Here is a 24,553-nt window from a genome sequence, read left to right on the forward strand (position 1 = left end):
TTTAAGTGACCTATCTAAGGTCATACGTGTACTAACAGCCAGAGTTGGGACTGGTACCTAGGCCGCCCAACCCTGCTCTATGCTCTTAGGCCCTATGTTCTGCCATCATTTTTTGGTCTATGTCTTACAGCTGGGGAGAGTGGTCCACACGGCCCTGACCACTGCCTTCCTCCTTGCTACTGGCTCCATAGGTACAACCGGCTGCTGCAAGTGATCACACAGACGCTGAGAGACCTGCTCAAGGCACTCAAGGGGCTGGTGGTAATGTCCTCGCAGCTGGAGCTGATGGCTGTCAGCCTATACAACAACACTGTGCCCGAGCTCTGGAATGCCAAGGCCTACCCATCACTCAAGCCACTGTCCTCATGGGTCATGGACCTGCTGCAGCGCGTAGACTTCCTACAGACCTGGATAGATGGAGGCATCCCCACTGTCTTCTGGATCAGTGGCTTCTTCTTCCCTCAGGCTTTCCTGACAGGCACCCTGCAAAACTATGCCCGCAAGTCTGTGATCTCCATTGACACCATCTCCTTTGATTTCAAGGTCTGGACACAGCCAGGGCCAGGTCAGGTGACAGGCTGGGGTGTGGCCCAGGCAGGCAGAGCACTGTGGCCACAGCGGGCTGGCAGAATCAGGGGACCCCTAAGCGGGGGTTGGCGGACAGGAAGAGCCAGGCCAGAAGAGACCATAAGCCCCAGGTAATTCCATCAGGGCAGGGCACAGACTATAGGCTACCAGCTAAAATGGCAGGTGACGGGCAGGAAGCAGAGCCCTCAGGAGGGAACTTGTGCCTCCTGACCCAAATCCTAACCCAGATTGTGAGTGTTTGCACATTTGGGGTGGGGGTGTTCTGTGCCCACCACAGGTGATGCACGAGTCAGTGTCGGAGCTCAAGACAAGGCCCAAAGATGGGTGCTTCATCCATGGACTGTTCCTGGAAGGTGCCCGATGGGACCCTCTGGCCTTTCAGCTGGCTGAGTCTCGGCCCAAGGAGCTCTACACAGAGATGGCCATTATCTGGCTCCTGCCAACACCCAACCGCAAGGCCCAGGACCAGGCCTTCTACCTGTGCCCCATCTATAAGACGCTGACCCGTGCTGGTATGGGGCCCAGGGCTGGGATTCTACACCACAGGTGGGGGCCCAGGGCTGAGCCAGCCCAGGCCAGTTAGGCTGACCCAGGTTAGCTGAACAGGATGGCCGACAGAGGTCAGTCGGCACCCCTGAAACTGACCAGGCTAGGACAGAGCTGGGCCAGCAGCAGAGTGATGCCCAGGGACTGGTTCAGCATCTGTGCAGAGTGAGTGGCCCCGAGGTCACGTCCTCTTGCCTCCCTCTGCAGACCCACCTTGGGTCCTGGGAGCCAGCCAACAGAGGTTCAGAGAGGGTAACAGACCTGAAGAGGCATGGTGGGCCTGGGTTGGGTCCAGCAGGGAGTAAGCAGGGGCATCAACTCTCCCATTCCTATCCTCAGTTGTCAGTGCAGTAACCCGGGGCAGGCCTGAGCCCTGACCACACTTGCCAGACAGGCTTCCTCTTGGGTCAGGGCCCCCTCCTTGTCCCGAGCTCAGTCTGCCAAGTCCACTGCCTCTCTCTGTACTCTGTTCCTGCCCGAGTTGAAGCAGACAATTTAACTTTCGCACTTCTTGCCTGCTCCAGGAACACTATCAACCACAGGCCACTCCACTAACTACGTCATCGCTGTGGAGATCCCCACCGACCAGCCCCAGAGACACTGGATAAAGCGTGGTGTGGCCCTAATCTGTGCCCTGGACTACTAGACCCAGACAGAAGGGCTGGAGCCATTAAAGTTGCACTTCCGAAGCAGTCCAGCTGAGCCTTCGCTGCTTACACCAGGCACCTCCTGTAGGACCCACTGCCATGGAAACAGCGGGGGTGAGGGGCTGCAGTGCCAAGAGAGAATGTAGTTAGCAGGGGGAAGAGCAGCAGAGGTGGTAGCCTGACCTGCTGGATGTGTCCAAATGCAAGAGAGTCCTGTAAGGTCCCAAGGTCCCTCCAGTGACAGCATACCAGAAAGGACTAGAGGCAACTTTGCCTCCTCCGCTGAGTCCCAACGCCTCTCAAGACTGCAAAGCCATCAGATCTGGTGAGAGCCATGGCCCTCTCCTCCCAAAGTACACCTTGCACACAACTGTTCAAATTCCATAGCCCACCCAAAGCCCTCCTCAGCTTGGATCCTAAATCCCCAGCCTAGGGCCCCAAGAATCTCTGGTCCAGAAGGGGAGGCTGGATGCCTAGCGTGCATACTTCTTACCTCTCTGGTCACACAAAGGGCACTGGGGACTTGTAGGTCCTCAGTCCCACTGCAGCCTAATCTACAAACCTCAGGACAGCAAACACAAGAGGGCTCATTTTTTAGGAGAGTTTTATTCATTCATTGATCTGATATTTACAGGGGCCCGAGGGGTCAGGCTGTGCTCAGTGCAGAGAGGCAGCTACCATAACTGCCAGCCAACCCCTACCCTGATCACTATGTACAGATAAGGGGCCTTGAAGGTACTTGGGTCACCTTCAAAGCCACCTGCCAGAGGCCATCAGGCTGTATTTGGGGCCTGAGCTCCAAAAGCAGTGCTGGTCCCATTAGCCCTTGGCATCAGGCCCTCTGGGAACACGGGGGCTCCAGCTGGTTGTCTTGGTCCTGCTGCCCCCCACCCTGAGTGCCTTGCAGAGGCTGAGAAAGCTGGCATGGCAGGGAGAGCTGAGTGGTGCCAGCTTCCTGCAAGCAGCCCTATCTCTGCTGTCCCTAAGAGGAGGGAGACACAGTAATACTGAGGGGCTGGGCAGAGGCTCCTCTCAGCCAAGGGATAGAGCCCAAGACAGGCCCCTTGCTAGGGCCACAACACTGAAGACAAAAGAGCCCATGGCCTTGCCACAGAGAGAAGTCTTGACAAACCCAGCTGGAGTCAGGGAGTTTATAGGCCACCAAACAGTTCAAACAAACACCTCTCTGCTCAGGCCATGGGACCCCAGCAGGACGTTCATCCCATCCCTGCTGGGACACCCTCCTCCTAATCTAGCCCAGCAGCCGGGTCCCTGAGTTTGGAGCTCTCCCAGGAGGAATGAAGAGTAAACCTGGCTTCCTCGCAACAGGGACGACTAATGATGGGCTAGAGCAGCAGGGCCCACTGCCCACCCAGGCCCCCAGTGGTGACCCTGCAGTAGTGACCCTGGCATGATGCAGGGACTTGGGCCCTTCAGGATGACAACTGTTAGGAGAGAGCACAGAGTCAGAAAGCTGACTATGTCAACACAGTGGTGCCAAGATGGGTTAGAGCCCAGAAAAATAGACGTCTCTGTAGGTAAAATATATATTCTGCTGCCCAGGCAGGAAGGACAGGTCCTGCTGCTCCACAGCCAGCTGTGGAGGAAGCTGCAGCACCTCAGTGTGCCCAGCTCCAACTGCTGCTTTCAGAGCATGACAGGGCCGACCTGCCCTGCCAAGCCCTGGAGCACGATGCAGAGAATCCCAGCCTGGCTCCCATCCCCCAGGTCTGGGCTCTCTGACTGCAACTACTCAGTAATACTGGGAAGAGGGCGAGTGGGGCAGCGGAGGGACCCTGGGGAGGGCCATGCGGCAAGAGCAGGTGGCAGAGTCAGGGCCAGCGGTCCTCACTGGCGCTTGGCTTTGTAGGGGCGCGAGCGTTTCCGCCGGTCAGGCTTCCGCTGCTTGTGGAGCCGGCCAATGCTGACCCCTTGGCGCCGCCGCACTGAGATGTTCTGCTCCACTAGGTTGGCCAGCATGCCTGCGGAGAGGCACAGGCCCTTGAGCAGGTGGCTAGATGCCCAGCAGCTGCCGGCTTTCTCAGCCCTCCCTGAGACCCTAGTCTGCTTAAGTCCCCAGAGAGACCTGAAGGAAGGGGCCTGAGGGCCACGGCTCTGAGCAGGGCCTGCCAGGTAGGATGCAGGAGTGACACCCCTCACCTTCCTGAGCCAGCATGGAGATGAAGGTGCAGATGAACTCATCGTAGTTGTGGGTCCTTCTCTGGTCGTCAATCTGTGGGAGAGAAGGATGAGGACATGAGGACGCTGCAGCCATCTCCTCAAGAGCAGCCGCCAGCTGACCTCAGCAGGTCGCACCTCTGGGAAGACAGGCAGAGAAACAGGCAGCTGGAGAGAGGGCCCACCTTGAACTTCTTCCTCTTCTCCACCTCTTCCTTGAGGCAAGCCTCATAGTTTGCAATCTCGGCCTCCACACACTTCAGCAATGCCAGCAGCTCCTGCCAAAACCCAGCAATTGCACCCATGAGGAGGCTGACCACCGAAGCCTCACTCCCAGGAAGCAGCTACGGACAAGAACAAGCAGCCAGAGTCCCTGGAGCCTATCAAGGCCCCTGCCGCTACCCAACCCAGATGGGCTTCCTGGCACCTGGCTTCAGCCACCACCCCTCACACCGAAATTTCAACCAGGAATCCAGCACCTGGGCAGCACTGCCCTAGGCCCTGCCCTGGTCAGGATTAGAAGGGAAAACCACAGACGGGCTCACCTTGGGTGAGTACTTCTCCCCGCTCAAGGGCTCACTAGGCCTGACCAGCCCAGGCTTCTCTCTGCTGTCCACAGTTTCCACTACCTCCTTCTCCTCTGGGCTGCCAGACCCCTGGCTGCCTTGGCTCGGTCTGATGGAAGGTGAGGAACCCTTCCCACCCTCTGGGAAGACAAGGCATAAGAAGACCCATCAGAGTGCAGGACATCTGGGGTCACCTGGCCACTTCCCTCCTCAGTACACCACCAAGAGGCCAGTGAGCCAGCCCAAGGCCCACCTGTCAGTGCTAGGGGACTCAGCACGCCGTCCTCAGCCAGGTGCAGCAGGCCTGTGCTGATGACAGGACCCAGGTCTCGTACAGCGCGATTGTAGCGGATGCAGTCAACACGCAGCAGGCTGTCATCCTCTCCAAAAAGCACCTTGGAGATGTGGGAGGTGACGGGGCTAGAGGGTCGTGTTGGGTTGGCCGAGCGGATGGGTGAGCGCAGTGGCGAATTGAAAGCACTGCCGATCTCAGAGGCTGTGTCCGTGCTCTCATTGCTGGGGGTAGGTGAGGGCTGCGAGTGCATGGGTACTGCCACAGCCGGACTCCCGGCCCCGCTGCTCGTCTTGATGGTCAGAGGGATTGAGAGGTCTTTCTGGGACTCTTTGAGCTTCTCGGCCAAAACGTTGATGGTGTTGGGCTGCAGCACTGACAGCTGCCCATCCCCAGAGCCACTCAATGGCCCTGGCTTCCCCGGCCCCTTTCGCTTATACCTGTAGGGCCCAAGGAGAGGTGAGCCAAGGGAATGGGCCAGGTGACCACACCCAGCAGTGCCCAAAATGACCTGAACACAGCCTGTCCTCTGGGAACTGATCCTGCAGCTCTAGCAGCCTGGCCGGCCATGCCAAGCCTGGGACCCTGAGCTCTGAAGCTACAGCCAGGGGTCCTCAAAGGACACCTCTATTCCAGATGCCTCACTTCCAGCCTTTAACCAATCCTGTTTTCCAGCAAAGCTAGCCTCATCTCCTCCATCCTTGCTTCATCTTTCAAAGCCTAGACAAAAGGCCACCTCCCAACAGGACGTGCCTTGATGTCTAGTTACTGTGCATGGCCCTCCCAACAAGCCCTCCAAAAACTTCTTAGGAGCCCCTTCATGTCAGCCTCTCCCAGGCCTCACACTCAGCAGGTGCTCAGCATCATCTGCTGAAGGGCATTCTCAGGGCTGGAACACAGAACCTGCAGCACTCAGCCTCCAGCCTCACAGAGCAAGGGCTGACCTGATAGCAGAGTTGGTGTTCTGCACATCATCCTCCTCATCATCCTCGTAGTCATCCTCGTCATCTGAGTACTGCTGGGGTGGGCGGACTGGAACTCTGCTGCGGCCCACACCTGCTGCCAGGTCTTCCTCCTCCTGGGGCAAAGACCCAGGGAGGCCATGAGCAGGGGCCAGTCAGCCCAGGCTGGGCACACCAATCACAGCCAGAAAGCCAATATGGCTCTCCAGACTGGGTCCATTGAACCCCTCCAGGTGCTTCAGAGCCCACCCCTGGCTGCTAAGAAGCTGCAGCACACCCATACTACCTGCCTACATGGGGCTTCTAAGAGAAACAGTGCCCTGAAATACCTGCCTTTATTTTGCCAGTAGAACCCACCCTATGCCCTAAACATTTAATCCCATAGCCATGTGACTGAATTTAAAGTCCGAGGTGCTCTCTCTCCCTCCTTAAGTCCCTGTGGTTGTGGGGCCTTCTGCATATTAGAAAAACTTGGTTACCTAGGCCTGAACAGGGGGCAAACACCAACAAACCAACCGAGAAAACTGCCTATTGCAAACTCTCAAGAGAATCCTCACAGCTTACCTGCATGGGGGACTTGGCATAGTTGTGATTGTCCAGAAAGGCCGGCAGCCGCTGGACAATAGGAGTAGGGTTGGGGGGAACCCCGTTGAGGCCACTTCCTGGAGGCTTCACCACCAGCTTGGGTTTGCTGGGAGGACTGTGGGATGGGGCTTGTGGGCATGAACCAGCCACCTCCTCCACACCATCTGAGAGGGCGAGGAGCACAGGCAGGACTTTCAGCCACACCTTTAAGAAAAGCTGGCCCCAGCCCACTGTCTCCCTAGTCCTGGGACACAGCACTGCTCCCTTCTCTTCCCAGAGAAGAAAGGCCGAGCCAGCTGATGAGTTGAGAATCAGCAAGCTCTAAGTCACAGGCCCACAGTGAGACAAGAGAAGAACAAGATGAAAAAAAAGAGCAGAAAGAAAAGCCTCTAGAGAAAAGCAGAAAGGGAACATTCACTAGAGGGACAGCTCAGGGGCCTGTGGTAATGGCAGTCCTTTACAGGTGCCTTTCTTTAGGGCAGGACTGCTCTCCGTCCATGTTCCAAGGGGAGGGGGCCTCCAGAAGGAGCCTCTGAACCTCTGTGCAAGCACCTCCATAGAAAGGCTTGCTCTGCCCGGCCCTCCACATGAAGTTATGAGTGGGTGGCTCTGAGGCTCACAAGAGGCTCCAAACCCTCAGTACCTGTGTGGTTACCCTCAGAGGCCGCCGTGGCCCTGCTTGCCTCCAGCGCCAGGGGGGACTTGCTGCTGGCTGGTTTGGACTCTTCAGGTAACTGTGACTCTTGAGACTTGTGGGTCTGAATTAGCTCTGGCTGCGTGACCCTAATCAGCTGAAAACAAAATCCAAGGCACAAAGGAGTGAAGGCAGACCCTAGTTCCTACCTTGGACAGCTAAGGGCCTTGGCTCTACCCACTCACTCAAAAGGAAATACAACAACTGAACCTCCTTTTAGGGGCTGTTCTCCCCCTCCCCATGCCAAGTCCCACCTTTCCCACAAAGGAAACAAAGGAAAGGTGTAGTTAATTGAAGCCCAGATCCACACTAGAGAGTGATTTGGAAATCAGAGACGGATGCCCCAGTGGAGGGAAGGAGTGGGTGGCTGCACAGGGACCAGGAAGGAGAGATACACACCTGCTGCAGGGCCTCCAGTACTGTCTGACGGTTCACCTTCAGCACATGCAGCCTGGCCTCGTACTTGATCCTGCGGTCGGGCACCACCGCCATCAGGTTGAAGCGGATGTCATGGTAGGGCTCCCTGCAGTCACAGCCGTGGCCGTGAGAGCAGCTCTCGCCCTGGCCCCGCCATCAGGTTGAGGCAGATATCCTGGCAGGGCTCCCTGAAGTCACATCTGCAGCCACAGGTATAGGCCCCACCCCAACAGGTGGACAGCAGCTGGCCACGCACGCCAGCCACCTGAGCTGGTGCCTTCCAACAAGCTGTGTAAGGTGCCTGTCAGAAAGTTAGCCAGCACACCTGGGCCACCCAGGGTTCCACCACGGCCTGCGCCTCCTTAGCCTATCCTGAAGCAGGCCACATGCAGCCTGGGTAGGAAATAGGTCAAGGCACTGGGAGCCCAAGATCTAATCCTGATCTTGCCAGATTCATCATGTGGCCTTGCACAAGCCACCTGACCTCTCTCTGCCTTGGTTCCCTTTTCTCCATCCCTCCCAATGAGGAGCACATCTCCAGAGGGTAAGACAGGTGCAGGGTGCTTACCCTGCAGTGGCAAGGCCGATACGCTCCATGATGACCCGCCGGGCCTTGTCTGTCCACTCCTCATCCTCCCCCCAGGGCCCTGGGGAAGACCAAGATGAGGAGTCAGCAGGTGGGAAGCCCTGAGCTCAGGCAGGCCAGGAGTAGGAAGGAAGATGGAGAGCAGGAGAGCCAGAGTTAGGGGTTAAGTGGACTGCAGAATGCAGTGCAGGGTGCCATCCAGCCAGAACCAGATGTCCCCAACACACACACACACCGCCACTGGGTCCCAAGCACGTGAGGACCCTGAACTGCAGCTCCCTTGGAGGCAAAAAGAGAAACCTAATGGGCCCCCAGCACCAAGTGCCTACCATGGTCAATGGGGTACACCTTCAGCCCATCCAGCTCAAAAAGCCGGCCTGTAATAGGCACATAACTGACGAAGTGGAATGCCTCCATGGTCCGCACCGCACTAAGGCCGTTCTGCTTCTCCGGTAGGTGGCGTGGCTCAGGCCTGGGGAAGGACAGTCAAGGCCCAGGACGGGATAACCCTTCCTTGCCCCCATCCCCATCAGTTCCCACAGCTTCCACACACCTGGCATGGCTATTATGTGCCTTGGCCAACTCCGGAGCATTGCCAATCGCATATCCTTTGCTCTAGAGGAAAGAAAATGAGGCCACATCAGAGCAACTTCTCAAGTGGGCCTTGGGTGGGAAACAGAGCTCAGGAGAGCAGGCCTGGAGGCATTCCAGGAACCTGAAGCAGCACAGGTGAAGGCCTAGCAGGGGCAGAAGGGAGCTCTGGAGCCCCAAGAAGATAGGCTCTACCTGCCGTGCACAGTAGTCAGTGGACCCTGGGGAACAACGTGGCCTGATAAAGCCCTGACAAAGTTCAAATAAGGTGTCACCTAAGGAATGTTCCTTCCATCCCCAAGTCTGTCTCCTTTCCTGATAATTTGGCCTTAAAAATTGCCTTACACAATTAATTTATGGGTCAAATGTAACATATATATCATTTGAAAAGGGAAAAAAAAAACCTCATAGTACCAAATGCCATCTGGTGGCATTACCAGTGGCCCTTGTGGTCAGATCTGCCTGGTCAGCTGTGAGCGAGGACTGGGAGGGCATAGCTCAGTAGTAGAATGCATGCTTTAGCATGCACAAGATCCTGGGTTCAATCCCCAGTACCTCCAATAAAAATAAACAGATAAACCTAATTACCTCCCCCTACCTCCCCTCCTCAAAAAAAAAACCAGGAGCAGCTGTAGGCCAGGATTAAGGCACTGCAGCCTACCTCAGGGCTGAAGCCTTTGGTGAAGTCCTTCATGCGACTCAGGGTGGGCCCCAGGTCAACACTGCTGCAGTTCAGGAGCACGCTCAGCAGGGCATGAGTGGCACAAGAGTTGGGGATCAGCTGTGAAATGAGTAACAGTCAGCCACACACAGCATGCCACCCCAAGCCCGTATTTGTCAGGAATAGGGACTCAGAGGAACAATCACATCTGGACAACCCTCATCAGCTCCCCTCATCTTTACCCAACATTTCTTTATTCAACTAAATACCCGTCAGGTGTCCGGGGACATGGAGAATGAAGTGGGACACCACCCTGCTCTAAAAATACTCCCCTCTCCTTTTTTTTTGTTTTTTAAATGAGTAAGAGCTCAGTTCCTTCTGCCAAGGGACTTCTGTAACCACCACCTGTGGGATCTGCCTATCTCCTCCACCTGCCTTCTCCCACTTGCACTTCCCAAGCAAAGAAAATGGCAGCATCCCACCATCCCATCAGAAAGAACAGAGCCCAGCAGACCTGGTGGGCAAAGAACATGTTATTCACTATATCATCATCAATCACGGATGTATCATCCACCAAGGTAGACACCTTGCGACGGGATCGGCGTTCTTCGATCCATTTGAACAGGAAGATGAATCCATACACAGGGCTGGGGAAAGTAAGGGACAGAGACACATCAGTCAAGCGGAGGAAGGCAATCAGCATCCCTTTTCCTCTTCCCTATTCCTTTGCACTGTGTTACCACTCAGGCACACTTCCTATGACCCTACGTCTCCCATGACTTCCCAATACTGCCCAAAGCGGCCCTCATACCCCAGAAACCTGTTGCAGGCAGAGCCAAGCATCAGTTTCTGGCTCTGGTGCTCCAAGAGTCCACCCAATGTCCTTATGAAGTCTATGGTTCTGGGATAAGAGAAGCTGGAACTGATGGCCCAGAACAGGGTAGAAACAGAGAGTAAACCGAGAACAAAAACTCTGCTGAGGAATTTAAACTCTAATTCTCACTTGTGAAGCCCAAGGCCTGGGCCCCAGGGCAGTCAGAGAAGTTATGAACACTCATATCAGTCCCTTCTTTCCTGGGAAATAAAAACAAACTTCTCCGATCATTCACTGTAGCAGTTTCTCCACACCTCTATTGTGTAGGATCATCAAGACAAGCCCTGAGGTTGGACACCCAGGAGAGGCCTTGTCGGCTGCCACACGTAAACCAATCAATACAAGACCACTGTGTGGGGATTAAAACCACCAGCACAAGGGCACATTAAAGCAGTAATTAATAAATTACTGCTGCAAGAAAACACTGTGTGACCTGGGTCAAGAAGAGGTTTCCACCTGAAAGGCCAGAAAAAGCAGCTGAATTGAATCCAAAAGATGGTTAGGATTTTGGGGGAGAAGAGGCTACCACATAAAGGTAAGTGCTGAGGGGGAACTGGGAGAAACAGAAATACAGTACTAGCTTCATCAAGAGGGTAACCAAATAAGAGGGATGCTTCATTATATGAGATTTTACAATTTGGGGCTTCTGATACTACCTCCCCTGAGGGGCACTCTCTCCCAGGCTCCTCCCTAACCCTCGAGGTTTAAGAGGGGGTCCCTGGCACCAAGTCACTCACCCTTGGCATTTGCTCTGAAGGTCATAGATCTCCTCCACCTGCACCCCTTTGACACCTGCGATCAGGGAAGGAAAGAAGTCGGGAAGGGCAGCCCCTGGCCGTGGAGTGAGAGCGCAGGAATGGGCCCCCACAGCCCAGGTCCGGCGGGTAGGAGAGGGTCTTACCGAAATCTTCTACCAGGAGGGTGAAGAGGCCTAGGTGGGGCGACAAGAGGAGGGGGAGCTGATCAGAAAGGCGCGTCCCATACCCACCCGGCCTACCCAGCTCCCGGCCGGCCCGGTCCCCTCCTCACCAGGGTCGCTCTCCAGCTCCAGCCAGCCCTTATTCATCTTCCCGCGGGGCAGCCCCTCAGCGCCATGTCCAGGCCCTCCCGAACCACCGCCGCCCCCGCCGGGAGCCCCCGCCGCCCCCGGGGCCCCTAGCCCCACACACAGACAACGGGCCCTGTCGCGTCACCCGCTCGCGCCGGCGGCAGTACGTCACCACGGCGCGACGGTCTCCGCCCCGCCTCTGGGCTGTCTTCCGCGGGCTTGATTCCAGACGCCCCCGCGCCCGCTCAGGAGGGCGGGGCGAGAGGAAGGGGCGGGGCGAGGGCGATGTTGGGCGCCGGAGGCGCGAGAGGAAAAGGCGGGGCGAGACGGGGCGGGGCGAGACGAGGGGCGGGCCGATAGCGCGGATGGCGCGAGAAGGGGCGGGGTGGGCGCGCGGCCGTTAGCGGTCCCGGTCTGCCAACGGTCAGCTGAGCAATGGTTCCCGCGGCCGCAGTCTCCCTGGGTCTCAGTCCGCGTGACCCGGCTCCGGTTTGCGCGCTCGCCCTTTTCGCCGGCGCAGTCACCGCGCGGGGCGGCCGCCCGGGAGGTAGCTACCACGGCTTGTGACAACGAATAAAGCTCCGAGACAGCGGCGCCCTCGGTGACAGCTGGGCGGGCGGCCCCGGCCGGGAGCGGCAGCCCGTGCGCTACCCTGAGGAGCGAACGGCTGAGGAGCTCTCCAGCCCGGCCCCGCACTAGCCGCCCAGCAGGCGCGACATGAGCCTAGTCTGGCAACCGCGGGATGCTCCTTGAGCCCCTTCTCTAGCTGTTACCGCCGGGGGACGGTTGTGGCCACACCGACACGTATTTTCCAAATAAATCATTGTTTATTCTTGCGGCGGCGGGGCCGAACAAGCTTATTTATTTAAAAATTTCTCAACAAGCTTTTTACCCAGCACTTATCCAGTGAAACAACTTGGTAACCGTTTCAAGGGAGCATCCGCTCGGTTAGGAAATCTCGGACTGAGCTGCTTGTAGAAGCCGGCATTCGCAACGTCCCTCCTCACATGCTTTGAAGATTGTTGTGTCTTCCTGTAACTACCAGCGTGCACGGAATCTCATTCAAGGAACGTCTTGGTCCAGCGATGCAAAGAATTGAAGTTTCAAGGTTTTGTTTCTATTGCTAGATGGTCGGGATTCCCCCACGACTCGGAACCACTCAGTAGCCAGCTAAAGTGGATCCCCCAGTGCGTGCCCTTCTCTCTCCTCTTCCAGCCTGTACAGGTGCTTTTGTTGAATAAGCCATCCAGTGTCATTACCAATGCAAGTGCAACTCATGGGTTAGAAGAGGAGATGGAGCCTTAGTTTTCTGAACCGCTAGTTGCCTGAGTAGATACAGTCATGCAGAATAGTTGACTGTCCCTAAAGATGTTCACACTCTCCAGCTGTGCCCTGAGGACATGGGTGCAGGAATGTGTGTCCATGGAGTGACTTAATTCACTCATCTCTCCTAAGAAACGCTGTCCTCCTCTCCCCTGACTGGACACAGTCCTTCCTTCATAGAAGTGGATTTTATTTCTTTTGTCTCCCTTCCCACTCAGGAATTTCCCCCTTAACCAGTGAAAACTGTGTGAACTTGTAGTCAAACTGACATTGGTACAGGAAGGACTGGCAGGGTGTCTGCTCCACTTTGGGGCCTTTTATTCTTGGCTCACATCCAGACAAAAGTTGAGAATGGGCCAAACCTCAGTGACCATCTGATCCTCGTGAAAAGAAGTGATACGTGCCCAGGGCTGGTTTGTCAGTGTTCTCTCTTTTCTCTCACTAGAGGGAGTTCTTGCTTTAGGCAGCCAAAATCTCACAGGCTCCTCTTTCGAGAAAAGAGCTACCTAATCTAGCTTTTACTGAGTAGAATGAAGGTACCTATACTTGGGGGCAAAAGGAGCCATTTTTCCTGAGGGCTACCTCAGTGCTTAGTAGGCACAAAGGAACAAAGAATCATTTAGCCAGTTTAAGCAATAGTTCCAAGTTCTCATACTGCTGTGTGATAGCAGTAACTCTGATCTTGGGCAAGTGCCTTACTGTGACCTCTCTGTGCCTCAGTCTCCTCATCTTGAAAATGGGGATTAAATGGTACCTATTGCATGGGGGTTCTGTGAGTTACATGAAAATACTCAGAACAGTTCTTGACACTATTTAATAATTATTGGCTATTACTAGGATTGATACTGGGTGGGTCCCTTTTATTCTGTCACATGGGTGGGGCTAAGTGAAGTGCATTATTGCTTTAACCCTCTGGAACTTGATAACCAAATATAGAATTAAATTGCTGACTTATTTATATTTATAGCTGGAAGAGCCTGTATTGTACTCAAAATAGTATAGAAGAATTCAAGATAGGCGAGAGAGACAGCAGCGAATGAAGACTATAAAAGAAAAGAAGAAGGAACATCAAAGATTGAGGTAGAGTAGGCGACATAAGAGAGTTTGGGAGGAATTATCCAATGGCCTGCGGTGCACGCAGCACTTTTTGTCCCTTTTGCATAGTCTTGGGGGCTAGGGTTTGTTAGTGCGGAAGCACACACCAGTGGTCCCTTGGAAGCTGCCCAATAACCTATCCTCCCAGGGCTGTCCCTGCTGGCAAAGTCCTGGCCCTAGACCCCACTGCCTAAATTCATATCCCGGCTCTAATACTTGCTGACTAGGTGACCTGGGACTGGTTACTTCATTTCTTTAGGCCTGAATTTCCTCATCTGGAAAATACAGAGTAATAGCACCTGCTTTTTAGAGTATTCTGTAGATTCCCTGGGCAAATACATGTAAAGAGCCAAGAATATTGCCTAGCAATAAAAAAAATTCTTAATTGATTTTAGTATTATCTTATTATGCTTGTGAACATGGTACCACCTGAGATTCAGAGTAGGTGGCAGAAACAGTACAAGAGTCCAATGGAGTTTGCTTTTGCATTCATTTAGTCACTACAGGCACTCAAAAAGAAAGATGGCTATGAGCTCCCATAATTCAAATAATTCAGTGGGTATATTTTGTGCTTTCAAAAATATGAAAGAGAAAAAGAAAACCAATGTCTTAGCCTTGAGATGTTTTGGTCCTTCATCAGACCCATGGATGGCATTTTGAGGGAAATGGTACAAGAGGTGTCAACAGGATCCTCAAAGACTACCTTGTACTTCTTTCATCTCCTGTATAGAAAATCTGCCAAGACAAGGAGGGTAACCCAGAGGAAGCCTTCTTCAGGGCCTGGTAAGAAAGACTGGAGGTTCTGTTCGGCCATTGCCTCCCCTCCTTAGCAAAGGCCACCTGTGTAGGCAGCAGACTTGTTCCTCTCACTGTCAATTCCTTCCCAGATTCTCTAAGATCCTGAAGAACTCAGGGTGTGTAATTTTTATGTGTCATATCCAAAGTTCAAGACAGTTGAGGCAAAAGTATGCGAAGTGAGCAGTTGCAGCCAACTTCTTAAAATATGGCCAAGATGATACAAAACCTAATTGATATCAAATAGCACTTCATCCCAGCCTCCTTCTTGTCAAAATTACTCACTTCCCAATACCCCACTCCTCCTTGTACTTAGAGAGTCATAACCCCAAGATGAATTTTTAACATTCTCTCTTCCAGTTTGCCGGCTATGCCTTCAAGAACCTGGGGATCCCGAAAAATTAGGGGAATTTCTTCAGAAAGACAATCTCAGTGTGCATTATTTCTGTCTTGTGAGTATAAGGCCTCCTTTGCTTTGAATGTCCTGTGGCTTTGCTGAACAGTCTATTCTTTGTTTTTGCATCCAGCCTCAGATCCATTGCCCTGTTTGCTTGTTTTTCTTAATAGCTTTTTTCTTTTAAAATCTAATTTTTAAAGATATATGTGCCTGATACAAAATCCTAATGACATAAAGTATGTGCAGTAAAAAGTCTCTTCCCAAAATAATATTCCCAATCCTCCCTCTCCCCAGAAGCAAATGCTACCAACAGTCCTTCCAGTTGTTTTTTCCCCTAGTATTCTTTCTTTATTAGGTATAATTTGCATGCTATAAAATGCACCCATTTTAAGTATACAGCTTGATGAGTTTTGATAAGCACTGCCCCAATCAAAATAAATATTTCCATCACCCCAGAAATTTCCCTCCTGCCCTCTTCCAGTCAATTCCCTCAGAGATAATCACTGTTCTGATTGATAGATAACTTTTGCCTATTCTTTTACTTCATATAAATGAAAACATACAATTTGTACTCTTCTGAATCTGGCTTCTTTCACTCAACACAGTGTTTTGAAGATTTATCCACATTGCATGCGTTGGTAGCTTGTGCCTTTTTCTTGCTGTAGGAATATGTTATAATTTGCTTATTTACCCACTTGTTGATGGACGTTTGAATTGTTTCCATTTGGGGGCTGTTGTGAATAAAGCTGCTATGAACATTCATCTGCAAGATTTTTTGTGAATACGGGTTTCACTTCTCTTGGGCAAATGTCTAGGAGTGGAATTACTACGTGCTTAACTTTATGTGAAGTTGCCAAATCACTTTCCAAAGTGGTTGTACCAGTTTTCATTGCCACTAGCAATTTATGAGATTTCCAGTTGCAAAATATTCTTGTCCAGACTTGATATTGTCGGTCTCTTTAATTTAATTCTACTAGGTGTGTATTGGTATCCCATTGTGGTTTTAATCTGCGTTTCTCTGATGACCTAAAATATTGAGCTGCTTTTTTGTGTGCTTATTGGCCATTCACATATTTTCTTTTGCAAAGTGTCTGTACAAATATTTTGTCCACTTTAAAGTTGGGTTGTTTTGTCTTACTGAGTTATAAGAGCTCTTTATATATTCTGGCTACAAATAATTTTTTGGGTATATGTATTGTGACCTACTTTCTCCCAGTCTTTGATTTGCATTTTCATTTTCTTAATGATGTCTTTTGAAGAACAAAAGTTTTTAATTGTGATGAAGTTCCGTTTATCAATTTTTCCTTTTACGGTTAGTGCTTGTTAGTGTGTCCCAAGAAATCTTTGCTTACCCATTGAATTTACCTCTGCCTTTGTCAAAATCAGTTGACCATATATCTGTGGATCTGGATGATCTGTTTTATGTCATTGATCTGCGTGTCGATCCTTATACCAGTACCACACTGTTTTGATTATTGTGGCTTTATAGAATCTTGAAATTAAGTATTTCAAGTTCTGCCGTCTTCTCCAAGATTGTTTCGGCTATCAGGTGCTTTCCTTTTCCATATAGATCTTAAATTTAGCTTGTCAATTTTTCTTTCAAAAAGCCTGTTGGGATTGGGACTGGGATTGCTTTGAATTTATAGATCAATTTAAGAAGAATTTTTAAAAAATTAGGAAGAATCGACAAACAATGTTGAATATTCCAATCCATGGACATGATGGATTTCCCCATTTATTTGGGTCTTTTAAAATTATCTTAGCAATTTTTTTTTAGGGAAGAAATCTTGCACGTATTTTGTTAAACATATTCATAAATGTTTTGTGATTTTTATGCTACTATAAATCGTATTTTTAAATTTCATTTTCAAGTTTGTTGCTGGTAATAGAAATGCAATTTATTTTTGTATATTGATTTTATATCTTCAATCTTGTTAAATCCACTTATTAGTTCAGTAGCTGTTTTTATTTTTAAATTATTTGTAAATGCCTTAGGATTTTCTGTGTATACAATCACATGTGAAATAAAAGCAGTTCTACTTCTTTCTTTCCAATCTTTGTCTTTCAGTTTCTCTTCTTGCTTTATTGTACTAGCCAGGGCCTTCAATCTAGTGTTGAATAGAAGTTATGTAGGTGAATATCCTGTCTTGTTCCTAACATCAGAGGACAGCATCCAGTTTTCAGCATTAAAATATGATGTTAGCTGTAGATTTTTCTTAGCTGCTTTTCATCAGATTGAAGACGTTCCCTTTTATTTTTAGTTTGCTGAGGGTATTGTGAATGTGTGCTGAATTTTGTCAAATGTTTTTTCTCCATCTATTGAGATGATCATGATGTTTCTCCTGTATTTTGTTAATGTGGTCTGTTACATTGATTGAATACTTTAATGTTAAATTAACATTCCATTTCTGGTACAAACTCTACTTGGTCATGGTATATTATCCTTTTTTTATCCATTCTTTTTTTTAAACATTTTTTTATTGAGTTATAGTCATTTTACAATGTTGTGTCAAATTCCAGTGTAGAGCACAATTTTTGTTATACATGAACATACATATATTCATTGTCACATTTTTTTTCGCTGTGAGCTACCACAAGATCTTGTATATATTTCCCTGTGCTATACCGTATAATTTTGTTTATCTATTCTACATATGCCTGTCGGTATCTACAAATTTTGAACTCCCAGTCTATCCCTTCCCACCCCCGCCTTGGCAACCACAAGTTTGTATTCTATGTCTGTGAGTCTGTTTCTGTTTTGTATTTATGTTCTTTTTTTTTTTTTAGATTCCACATATGAGCGATCTCATATGGTATTTTTCTTTCTCTTTCTGGCTGACTTCACTTAGAATGACATTCTCCAGAAGCATCCATGTTGCTGCAAATGGCATTATGTTGTCGGTTTTTATGGCTGAATAGTATTCCATTGTATAAATATACCACATCTTCTTTATCCAGTCATCTGTTCATGGACATTGAGGTTGTTAGGTCTTGTTTAATTTCAATGCATTTATAAACATATACATTTTCAACATAAAAAAAACATACTATACACAGTGTTTTGTATTTAACTTCTCTTTACCTCATATACTTTCCATATAGAGATCTTTCTATATAGAACATATTGATCTAGTTTTTTTAATAGCTAGTTGGTATTTCATGGTGCAGGTGTGCCAAAAAGTATTAAACTGCTATTAAGGGACATTTAGATTGTTTTTAATCTTTCATTACTCATTTTTCTGTTTATAGAGATTATACATGTTTATTGTAGAAAACATTAATATTTAAAAGTATAAATAGAAATCACTCATATCGTCATAAAACCCTGAGAGAGTGCTAAAATAGATACGTTTTAAGCCCAATTGGGAGCATATAGCTATAATCCAAGCATCCTCAAGTCATGCAACCTTGTAGGGTCACTCTTCCTATGATGTTAAATGAAATAACCTCAGCCCCCATTACGCATTACATGTAATTACTGCAGGAAGTCCAGCACCCTCCTTAATATTTTTGGAAGCTTCTAGCGTGAGGCTCAGGTGTGATGTTCTTCCAAAGTATGTACACATTCATTGTGCATGGGCACGTAATAGTTCAGCATCTTTATCCTTAATTTCCCATTCTAGACTGGGGGCTTTTCAGAAACAAAAGGTCCTTTAAGGTATGTTTTTAAAGAAAAGTTCAATTCCTTCCCTTCCCCTATAAGGCAGAATGACTATAATCAGGAGATTTTAAAGCCCTGTTTCCCTTTCTGTAGAGAATACACTGTAAGAAGAGTATTTATTCTATACTGAGGGGCAGGACCGTGGGAGGGTAAGAGTGTGGCTTCTGTGGGCCCAGATGTGAGTACAGCTCTGCTGATCCCCTTGCTGTGTGACCCCAGCCATGTCACTTCCCACACTGCACCTTGGTGGCCTCTGTAAGATGAAGATCACAGTGGCATCTGTAGCACAGGGTTGTGTTGAGCAGAAAATGAGTCAGTACACAGGGAGTTGTTCTCCCAAGTGCTCAGCACACAAAAGCAGTCCTTGGTAGATGAGAAGCAGCATAGCACAAAAAGGGGAAGAGCCCAGGTCCTGGAGTTCTGTGGTCTTGAACCAGTCACATAATGTCTCCCATAAAATGGGGATGATGTCTTAAGGCTGTTATGGGGATTAAATGAGTTAATATTTGAAAAGCACTTAGAGCACTCAACATATATGCTATGTAAGCCTTTGTTAAGTGAATTACCCTATAAATGCATATATGTTCCACCAAGCTCTAGTTTGTAACTTTCTTACCCAGCATCCTCCTCACCCACTGCACTGTTTCACCCATCATCAGTGCTGACGGCCTGGTTCTCTGCACCTCTAGATCCTGTCTAGCAAGCTGCTTCAGAGGGGCCTGTCCAACAGAGGTTTCCATGGATTCCTGCCTGAAGACATCAAAAAGGAGGCAGCCCGGGCTTCTAGGAAGGTTAGAGTCCCCTGAGATGGGGGCCTTGGGGTTGGCCTCTTCTTGTACTTCATTCAGTTGCCCCTGTTTCTGTTCTTTTCCCTAGTTGCTAGTTTAGAAGGCAAAGAACTCTTGGATTTCCCAACTGGTCCTTCTCTTAAGTTCTGTTTCTCTAGGGTAAAGTGTCTTAAGTGATAAGAGAGAACAACATCCTGAGAAACCAAAAAACGTTCAGTGCTGCCTGAAGCTCAGCTTCATGTGCCCTAGAGTGTCCAGGTCCACTGAAGAAAGGGAATGGCTGTTGCTTCACAGAATTTCTGTTCCATATGCCACAGAGTGTCTGTCCATCTGTCCTGGGGCCCTGAGCACTGCCTGGGATCTCATTTGCAGATCTGCTTTGTATGCAAGAAAAAGGGAGCTGCCATCAACTGCCAGAAGGATCAGTGCGTCAGAAACTTCCATCTTCCTTGTGGCCAAGAAAGGGGTTGCCTTTCACAGTTTTTTGGAGAGTATAAGTGAGTGGCAAAGGGGAGAAGTTGGGCTGCCCTTTTGCTTTTTTGCTATTTTTTTAGCATCTCGAAATCCTGTGTCCGGTTCTCACGGGCCTGTTTGGATTCAGCAGAGAATCTGTCCTTCCATTGGATAATGAGAAACAGTGTCTTGACTTGGTGATTTCACAGGGGTTACTTCTTGCTTCCCAGCCCCTCCTTAAATTACAAACAGCTGGGTTCTTAGACAGCTGCTCAGAACGAAGCGGGGTTTTCAGGAACGGAAGGCTGTGGAGATGGTCCCGGGAGCTTTGCTCAGTGGGAAAGCAGCTGTGAGAAGGCATGTGGCTATTCTTCACCCCGCCCCTCCTCCTCCCCGTGAGCGTGGACATTCACTGGGCACCGGCCTGGGTGGTTGATTGCCCTTCCTAGGCTGGGCAGCTGGAAAACCACATCAGTGACAAACCAGAAACCAAGTCTGTTTACTCCACCACAGATCATTTTGTGGGAAACATCGCCCAACACAGAACATCCAACGGGGGAATGTGGGGAAGGAAAGCTGTGTCTTGTGTTGTGAAGACTTATCCCAAGCCAGTGTTGAAAACATCCAGAGCCCGTGTTGTAGTCAAACAGTCTACCACCGCAAGTGCATACAGGTGGGGCTTTCTCCCCCCGGGGGCCCTTCCACGACTGCCCAGTTCCAGGCACCCTGGGAAGGCCCAGGTTCCCTCAGCTTCTGCACTCCATGCTGAGGCCTGTGTGCAGTCAGAAGAAAGTCAGCCTGGTCTCTGGTCTTCCTTGACCTATACATAGGACCTTATCCGTAAGATTTAAACTGAACAAAATCCTCAGGATGGCTACAGCAAGTAAGCTCATTCTAGAATGAGTGAATTAGCCTCAAATTCAGCCATGCTTCCCAGGATGGAAGGAAAGAGAAACATATATCCAGGTACCTGAGCCCTACTGGGTCAAGGGCTGCCAGGCCCCATGGCTGGAGGCGACAGCTGAGGCACTCCTGGGTGCTCTCTGGAGCTTTAGGTCCCTGGTGTGACACCTGGATTTGCAGGCCTCACCCTAGTCCATTCAAATTCCTTGTCTTGTAACCCTCAGTCAAGCTCTCTTAGCAGCATCCTCTTTGTGAGGTTAGGGTAGTGTGGAAAGGGCAGGACCAAAGATACTCCTTTTACAAACACAGAGCTCTTCCTTGTTTCTCTTACAGAAATATGCCCATACATCAGCAAAGCATTTCTTCAAATGTCCGCAATGTAACAATCGAGAAGAGTTCCCTCAAGAAATGCTAAGAATGGGAATTCATATTCCAGACAGGTAGTGGAAACTCTAGAGCAGGAACTGAGCCAGGGAGTGGGTTGCCTAGATTCCTAGAGAGGAGATGGATGTAAGGATGGTTCAGAGAATGACGCAGCAGCAGAGGCACTGATACACAGTGAAGAGGGGAGGGTGCAGAGAAAGCTTTTCAACTATCAAAAGAAAAGAAGGGATGGTGGGGTGGTGGGTAGGCATGTTTCTAAAAAGGATGCTTTGGGGGTCAGAATCCCTTGAGTTCTTGAATGCCACTATGGGACGAAGGAACCCCAGTGTTCCACTCATCTGCCTCAAGCCTCTCCCACTGCCAGGCCACTCACCCCACCATGTTGAAAGCATTCAGGCAGCCTGTTGAACTTGTTGCTGTACCAGCTTGAGTTCTTCATTCCTCCCAGGTGGACAAAGGTTTTACCAATGAGTTATGTGTCCCTTACTCACTGTTTCTTCTCCCACTGCAGAGATGCTGCCTGGGAACTTGAGCCAGGGGCTTTCTCGGAGCTTTATCAGCGCTATCGGCATTGTGATGCTCCCATGTGTCTGTATGAACAAGGAAGAGACAGCTTTGAGGACGAAGGGTAGGGAAAGGCTCTTGGCTACAGAGATCTCTCATCATAAGGGCCATCTTAGACCTTCGCACATTTATTAGGAGCAAAAAACACACTTATGTCTGCAGACCTCAGGGTGAGCACAATTGCTATCTCCCATCCTTGACCCGCCCAGGACTCACTCATGTACAGAGAACAGATCTCTCTGCAGGATCTGCTCCCCTTGTGCCCAGTGAGCAGCGCTCAGGCCAGTTCCTTCCCAAGCCTACCTTGCAAGTGGCTGTGCTGTTACTTTTGTCCCACAACCTTCCTTTGGCTCTTCCTGTAGGAGGTGGCGCCTCATTCTGTGTGCTACATGCGGATCCCACGGGACCCATAGGGACTGCTCCTTTCTCAGATCCAACTGTAAGAAATGGGAGTGTGAGGAGTGTGCACCTTCTGCTGGAGCCACAGGTGGGACTGGAGGGACAGTCTGGTCTGAGAACTGGAGTGGGGCTTGCGGTGCCTGGGAAAGGAGGAGGCTGTGCTACCAGATGGGGACTTTTGGTTGGTGCCTTTAGTTTGGGAAGGAAAGCAGCTAGGGAGGGGCTTAAGGACCTGTACCTGGGAGAGAGACCGAGTTTTCCTTTCCCACCTTTCTTTCACCGCAGACTACACACCTGAAAACTTAGGTGACATACCCTGTTGCAGCAGCACCTTCCACTCCAGGGAGCATTTCTGCAGAGACATCAGCCTAGAAGAGAATCCAGGCCCTTCTTGGACTGATTGGCCAGAACCTTCCTTATTAGAAAAACCAGAGTCCTCAGGTGGCAGGAGGGGCCACTCCTGGCAATCCAAGGACGTCAAAATCACTAAGTGCTGCAAAAAGTCCAAGTAACAGTTTCTGAGTAGTCGCTGCCAAGCACATTTGAGTATGAAGCTGTGCTCCTCCATCGGGTTTGGGGGCGAGAACACTTTGGGACTGTGAGACAAGGAAAGGGCGCCAGCAGTGAGATTCTGAACCAAGGAGAGAGAAGTCCCAGGGGAACATGAGGACAGAGCAGAGTCTTGGTGCCAACCATGAAGCATGTCTGGGGCTATGAGAGCATCTCTGCTCTTTCTGCCTGATTCCCAAAGGGCTCTTTCTTTTCTTTTTCCACTGAGATCCTTCCACCTTAATCAGTTCTCACATTCCTCTTCTTACCTCACCCACATTTGTTATTATGCAAATAAAGCTTTTTCTCTCCATTGGCGCCTCCTTATAAATTCACTCTGGAATTTGTCTAGCATACTAAGGAATCTGGAGAGCAGAGTGAGGGAATAGGAAAACTCATCCTTCTAATCTATGAAATTCAGTGAATTAAATATAGAACTTTCAACTTAAGACACATTGCTTTGGAGGAAGCGGTTTGCAGGGAAATGGATTTTACGGGGACAGAGATTTCATCGTTGTGCAAATAAACACACAGGATCTCATCAGGAAGGTGAGCCAGCAAAGGAGTCCACACTAGACTGAGACTAGGCCACTGTTGTAAGTCTTGGGGCCTAGACTCAAACAGGCCGGGGCCTGGCGTGCCCACACAGGGCAGAGATGTGTCCTCACTCCAGCGTGCCTCCCAGCATGAATGAGGACACATCTCCACTCAAGCCCTCCTGCTCAGGGGCTCGACCGTTTCCAGCTTGGGTAAGGGGACCATGCCAGGACAGTCACATTAGGCAAGGCAGCTGGTCCTTGGGAGAAATCGAATAGAACCTATCTCATATTTGCTTGTTTTTAATGATTTTGTGGGATTTGCAGGAGTTGGGGCAACTCAGGAGCATCACTGACAGAGGCACTGAGTTCTCAGGATATGAGTCATCGTCACTAATTGCAGAGGATGGGGTTCTTGATTCAAATGACCTCTGGAGAGTTAATATCCAAAATGTGCCACAGTGATCACCTTTGGATCTGACCAGATTCACTTGGAATCACAAGGGGGTGGGTGGCAAAGTGATACTCTAAGAAGAAATCAGGAAGTACTAAAAGGATTATAATGAAAAGTATTCTCTTGACTCACCCGTCCCTACCCCCAGTCCTACCCTCTAAAGGCAACTACTTTCTACTTTTTTTAGCCATTTCTTGATTTATTCATCTTAGACTTATTGACTTCTTATTATGTTGCATAAAGATTTAGCACCTTTAAAACCTTCCTATTTTTATTCTCTCCATCTCTTATAATTGCATCACAATTTTTGTTTATAACTATATAAACACTGTTCACTACAGAGCCAAGCAGTACACTATGATTATTTTTCCTCTCCTATACATGTTTCTTTTTTCCTTAAGTGAATACCTCTTTTTATTTGCTCAATTTGCTACGTATCTATGGCTACTTCTTCCCAAATGTTCCACACGATCAATTGCCTTAAAATAGACTTTTCCTCATAGGCCAGGCACCAGATCACTTTCTGTTGCATTTCTTCTCTGGAAGACCAATGGGCCCACTACACAGGGGCCCAGGGCTCCCCATGACTATGACTTTTTCCTTCATTTTTCTCTCCATGGGTTTGGTGACTCAGTGTTGCACCTCCTAATCTAGACATCCAAAAACACTTTGTCAGATCTCTGCAAGTGAGAAGAGAGTTCTTAAATTGTCGATTTTCATCTTGAAAACAGTATTTTACCAATCCTAAAGACTCAACTCTTGCAACAGTAATTCACAGCTGAAAGATACTTCCAAAACTAAGATTTTAGTGTCTAACAGAGTTTCGATACCTTGGGTCACCAGGCATATTCTCAGACATTTGCGGTAGTATCTTTTCCTTTAAAAAGAGTCCATTTGTATACTACCAAAGTGTTAGAAATACCATCTTAACAGTGCCCTCTGGACTCCAGCTGCAGTGGGTGGGAGGTGGAGCTTTTGGCAGGGGTGGGAAGATGGGGAATGCGTTTGTCACCCATT

At 49.7% G+C, this 24,553-nt stretch overlaps 3 protein-coding genes across 12 annotated transcripts in view; 2 read left to right on the forward strand and 1 right to left on the reverse strand.

Moving 5' to 3' along the window:
* Window positions 1-1,826, forward strand: part of DNAH1 (dynein axonemal heavy chain 1) — a 73,500-nt gene extending 71,674 nt beyond the window's left edge. For 5 of the 6 annotated variants that reach the window (XM_072941414.1, XM_072941413.1, XM_072941417.1 and 2 more), the window contains 3 exons: window positions 192-543; window positions 866-1,100; window positions 1,659-1,826. In XM_072941414.1, the coding sequence (XP_072797515.1) occupies window positions 192-543; window positions 866-1,100; window positions 1,659-1,780 (709 nt within the window). In that variant the 3' untranslated portion in view covers window positions 1,781-1,826. Of the gene's footprint in view, window positions 1-191; window positions 544-865; window positions 1,101-1,658 lie in introns of those variants that run through there. The other variant, XM_072941418.1, reaches the window with a different exon arrangement.
* Window positions 1,827-2,368: 542 nt separating this feature from the next.
* BAP1 (BRCA1 associated deubiquitinase 1) lies at window positions 2,369-11,404 on the reverse strand. Of its 2 annotated transcripts, none has more exons than XM_072941420.1 (17): window positions 11,217-11,404; window positions 11,089-11,118; window positions 10,925-10,979; window positions 9,828-9,960; window positions 9,314-9,433; window positions 8,615-8,676; window positions 8,391-8,533; window positions 8,044-8,122; window positions 7,458-7,581; window positions 7,008-7,155; window positions 6,344-6,528; window positions 5,762-5,895; window positions 4,779-5,257; window positions 4,505-4,665; window positions 4,145-4,237; window positions 3,942-4,014; window positions 2,369-3,763 (listed from the first exon to the last, which is right to left on the reverse strand). In XM_072941420.1, exons 1-17 carry the CDS (start codon window positions 11,251-11,253, stop codon window positions 3,630-3,632), a joined length of 2,190 nt encoding a protein of 729 aa, XP_072797521.1. In that variant the 5' UTR covers window positions 11,254-11,404; the 3' UTR covers window positions 2,369-3,629. The 2 variants fall into 2 exon arrangements, with proteins under 2 accessions (XP_072797521.1, XP_072797522.1); XM_072941421.1 differs by having other exon boundaries at window positions 7,020-7,155; window positions 11,217-11,387.
* A 283-nt stretch (window positions 11,405-11,687) lies between these two features.
* Window positions 11,688-22,859, forward strand: PHF7 (PHD finger protein 7). 4 transcript variants are annotated; one of them, XM_031686466.2, is made up of 11 exons: window positions 11,688-12,343; window positions 13,526-13,638; window positions 14,384-14,436; window positions 14,809-14,900; window positions 19,196-19,297; window positions 19,667-19,791; window positions 20,261-20,420; window positions 20,984-21,090; window positions 21,546-21,662; window positions 21,961-22,085; window positions 22,283-22,859. In XM_031686466.2, the coding sequence occupies exons 2-11, from the start codon at window positions 13,595-13,597 to the stop codon at window positions 22,507-22,509; spliced, it is 1,152 nt and encodes a 383-aa protein (XP_031542326.2). In that variant the 5' UTR covers window positions 11,688-12,343; window positions 13,526-13,594; the 3' UTR covers window positions 22,510-22,859. The 4 variants fall into 4 exon arrangements, with proteins under 4 accessions (XP_031542326.2, XP_072797523.1, XP_072797525.1 ...); XM_072941422.1 differs by having other exon boundaries at window positions 12,189-12,459; window positions 22,283-22,718; XM_072941424.1 differs by having other exon boundaries at window positions 12,224-12,300; window positions 13,524-13,638; window positions 22,283-22,718.
* The last annotated feature ends 1,694 nt before the right edge of the window (window positions 22,860-24,553 follow it).

The sequence above is a fragment of the Vicugna pacos genome, chromosome 17 (genome assembly GCF_048564905.1).
Source record: "Vicugna pacos chromosome 17, VicPac4, whole genome shotgun sequence".
NCBI lineage: Eukaryota > Metazoa > Chordata > Mammalia > Artiodactyla > Camelidae > Vicugna > Vicugna pacos.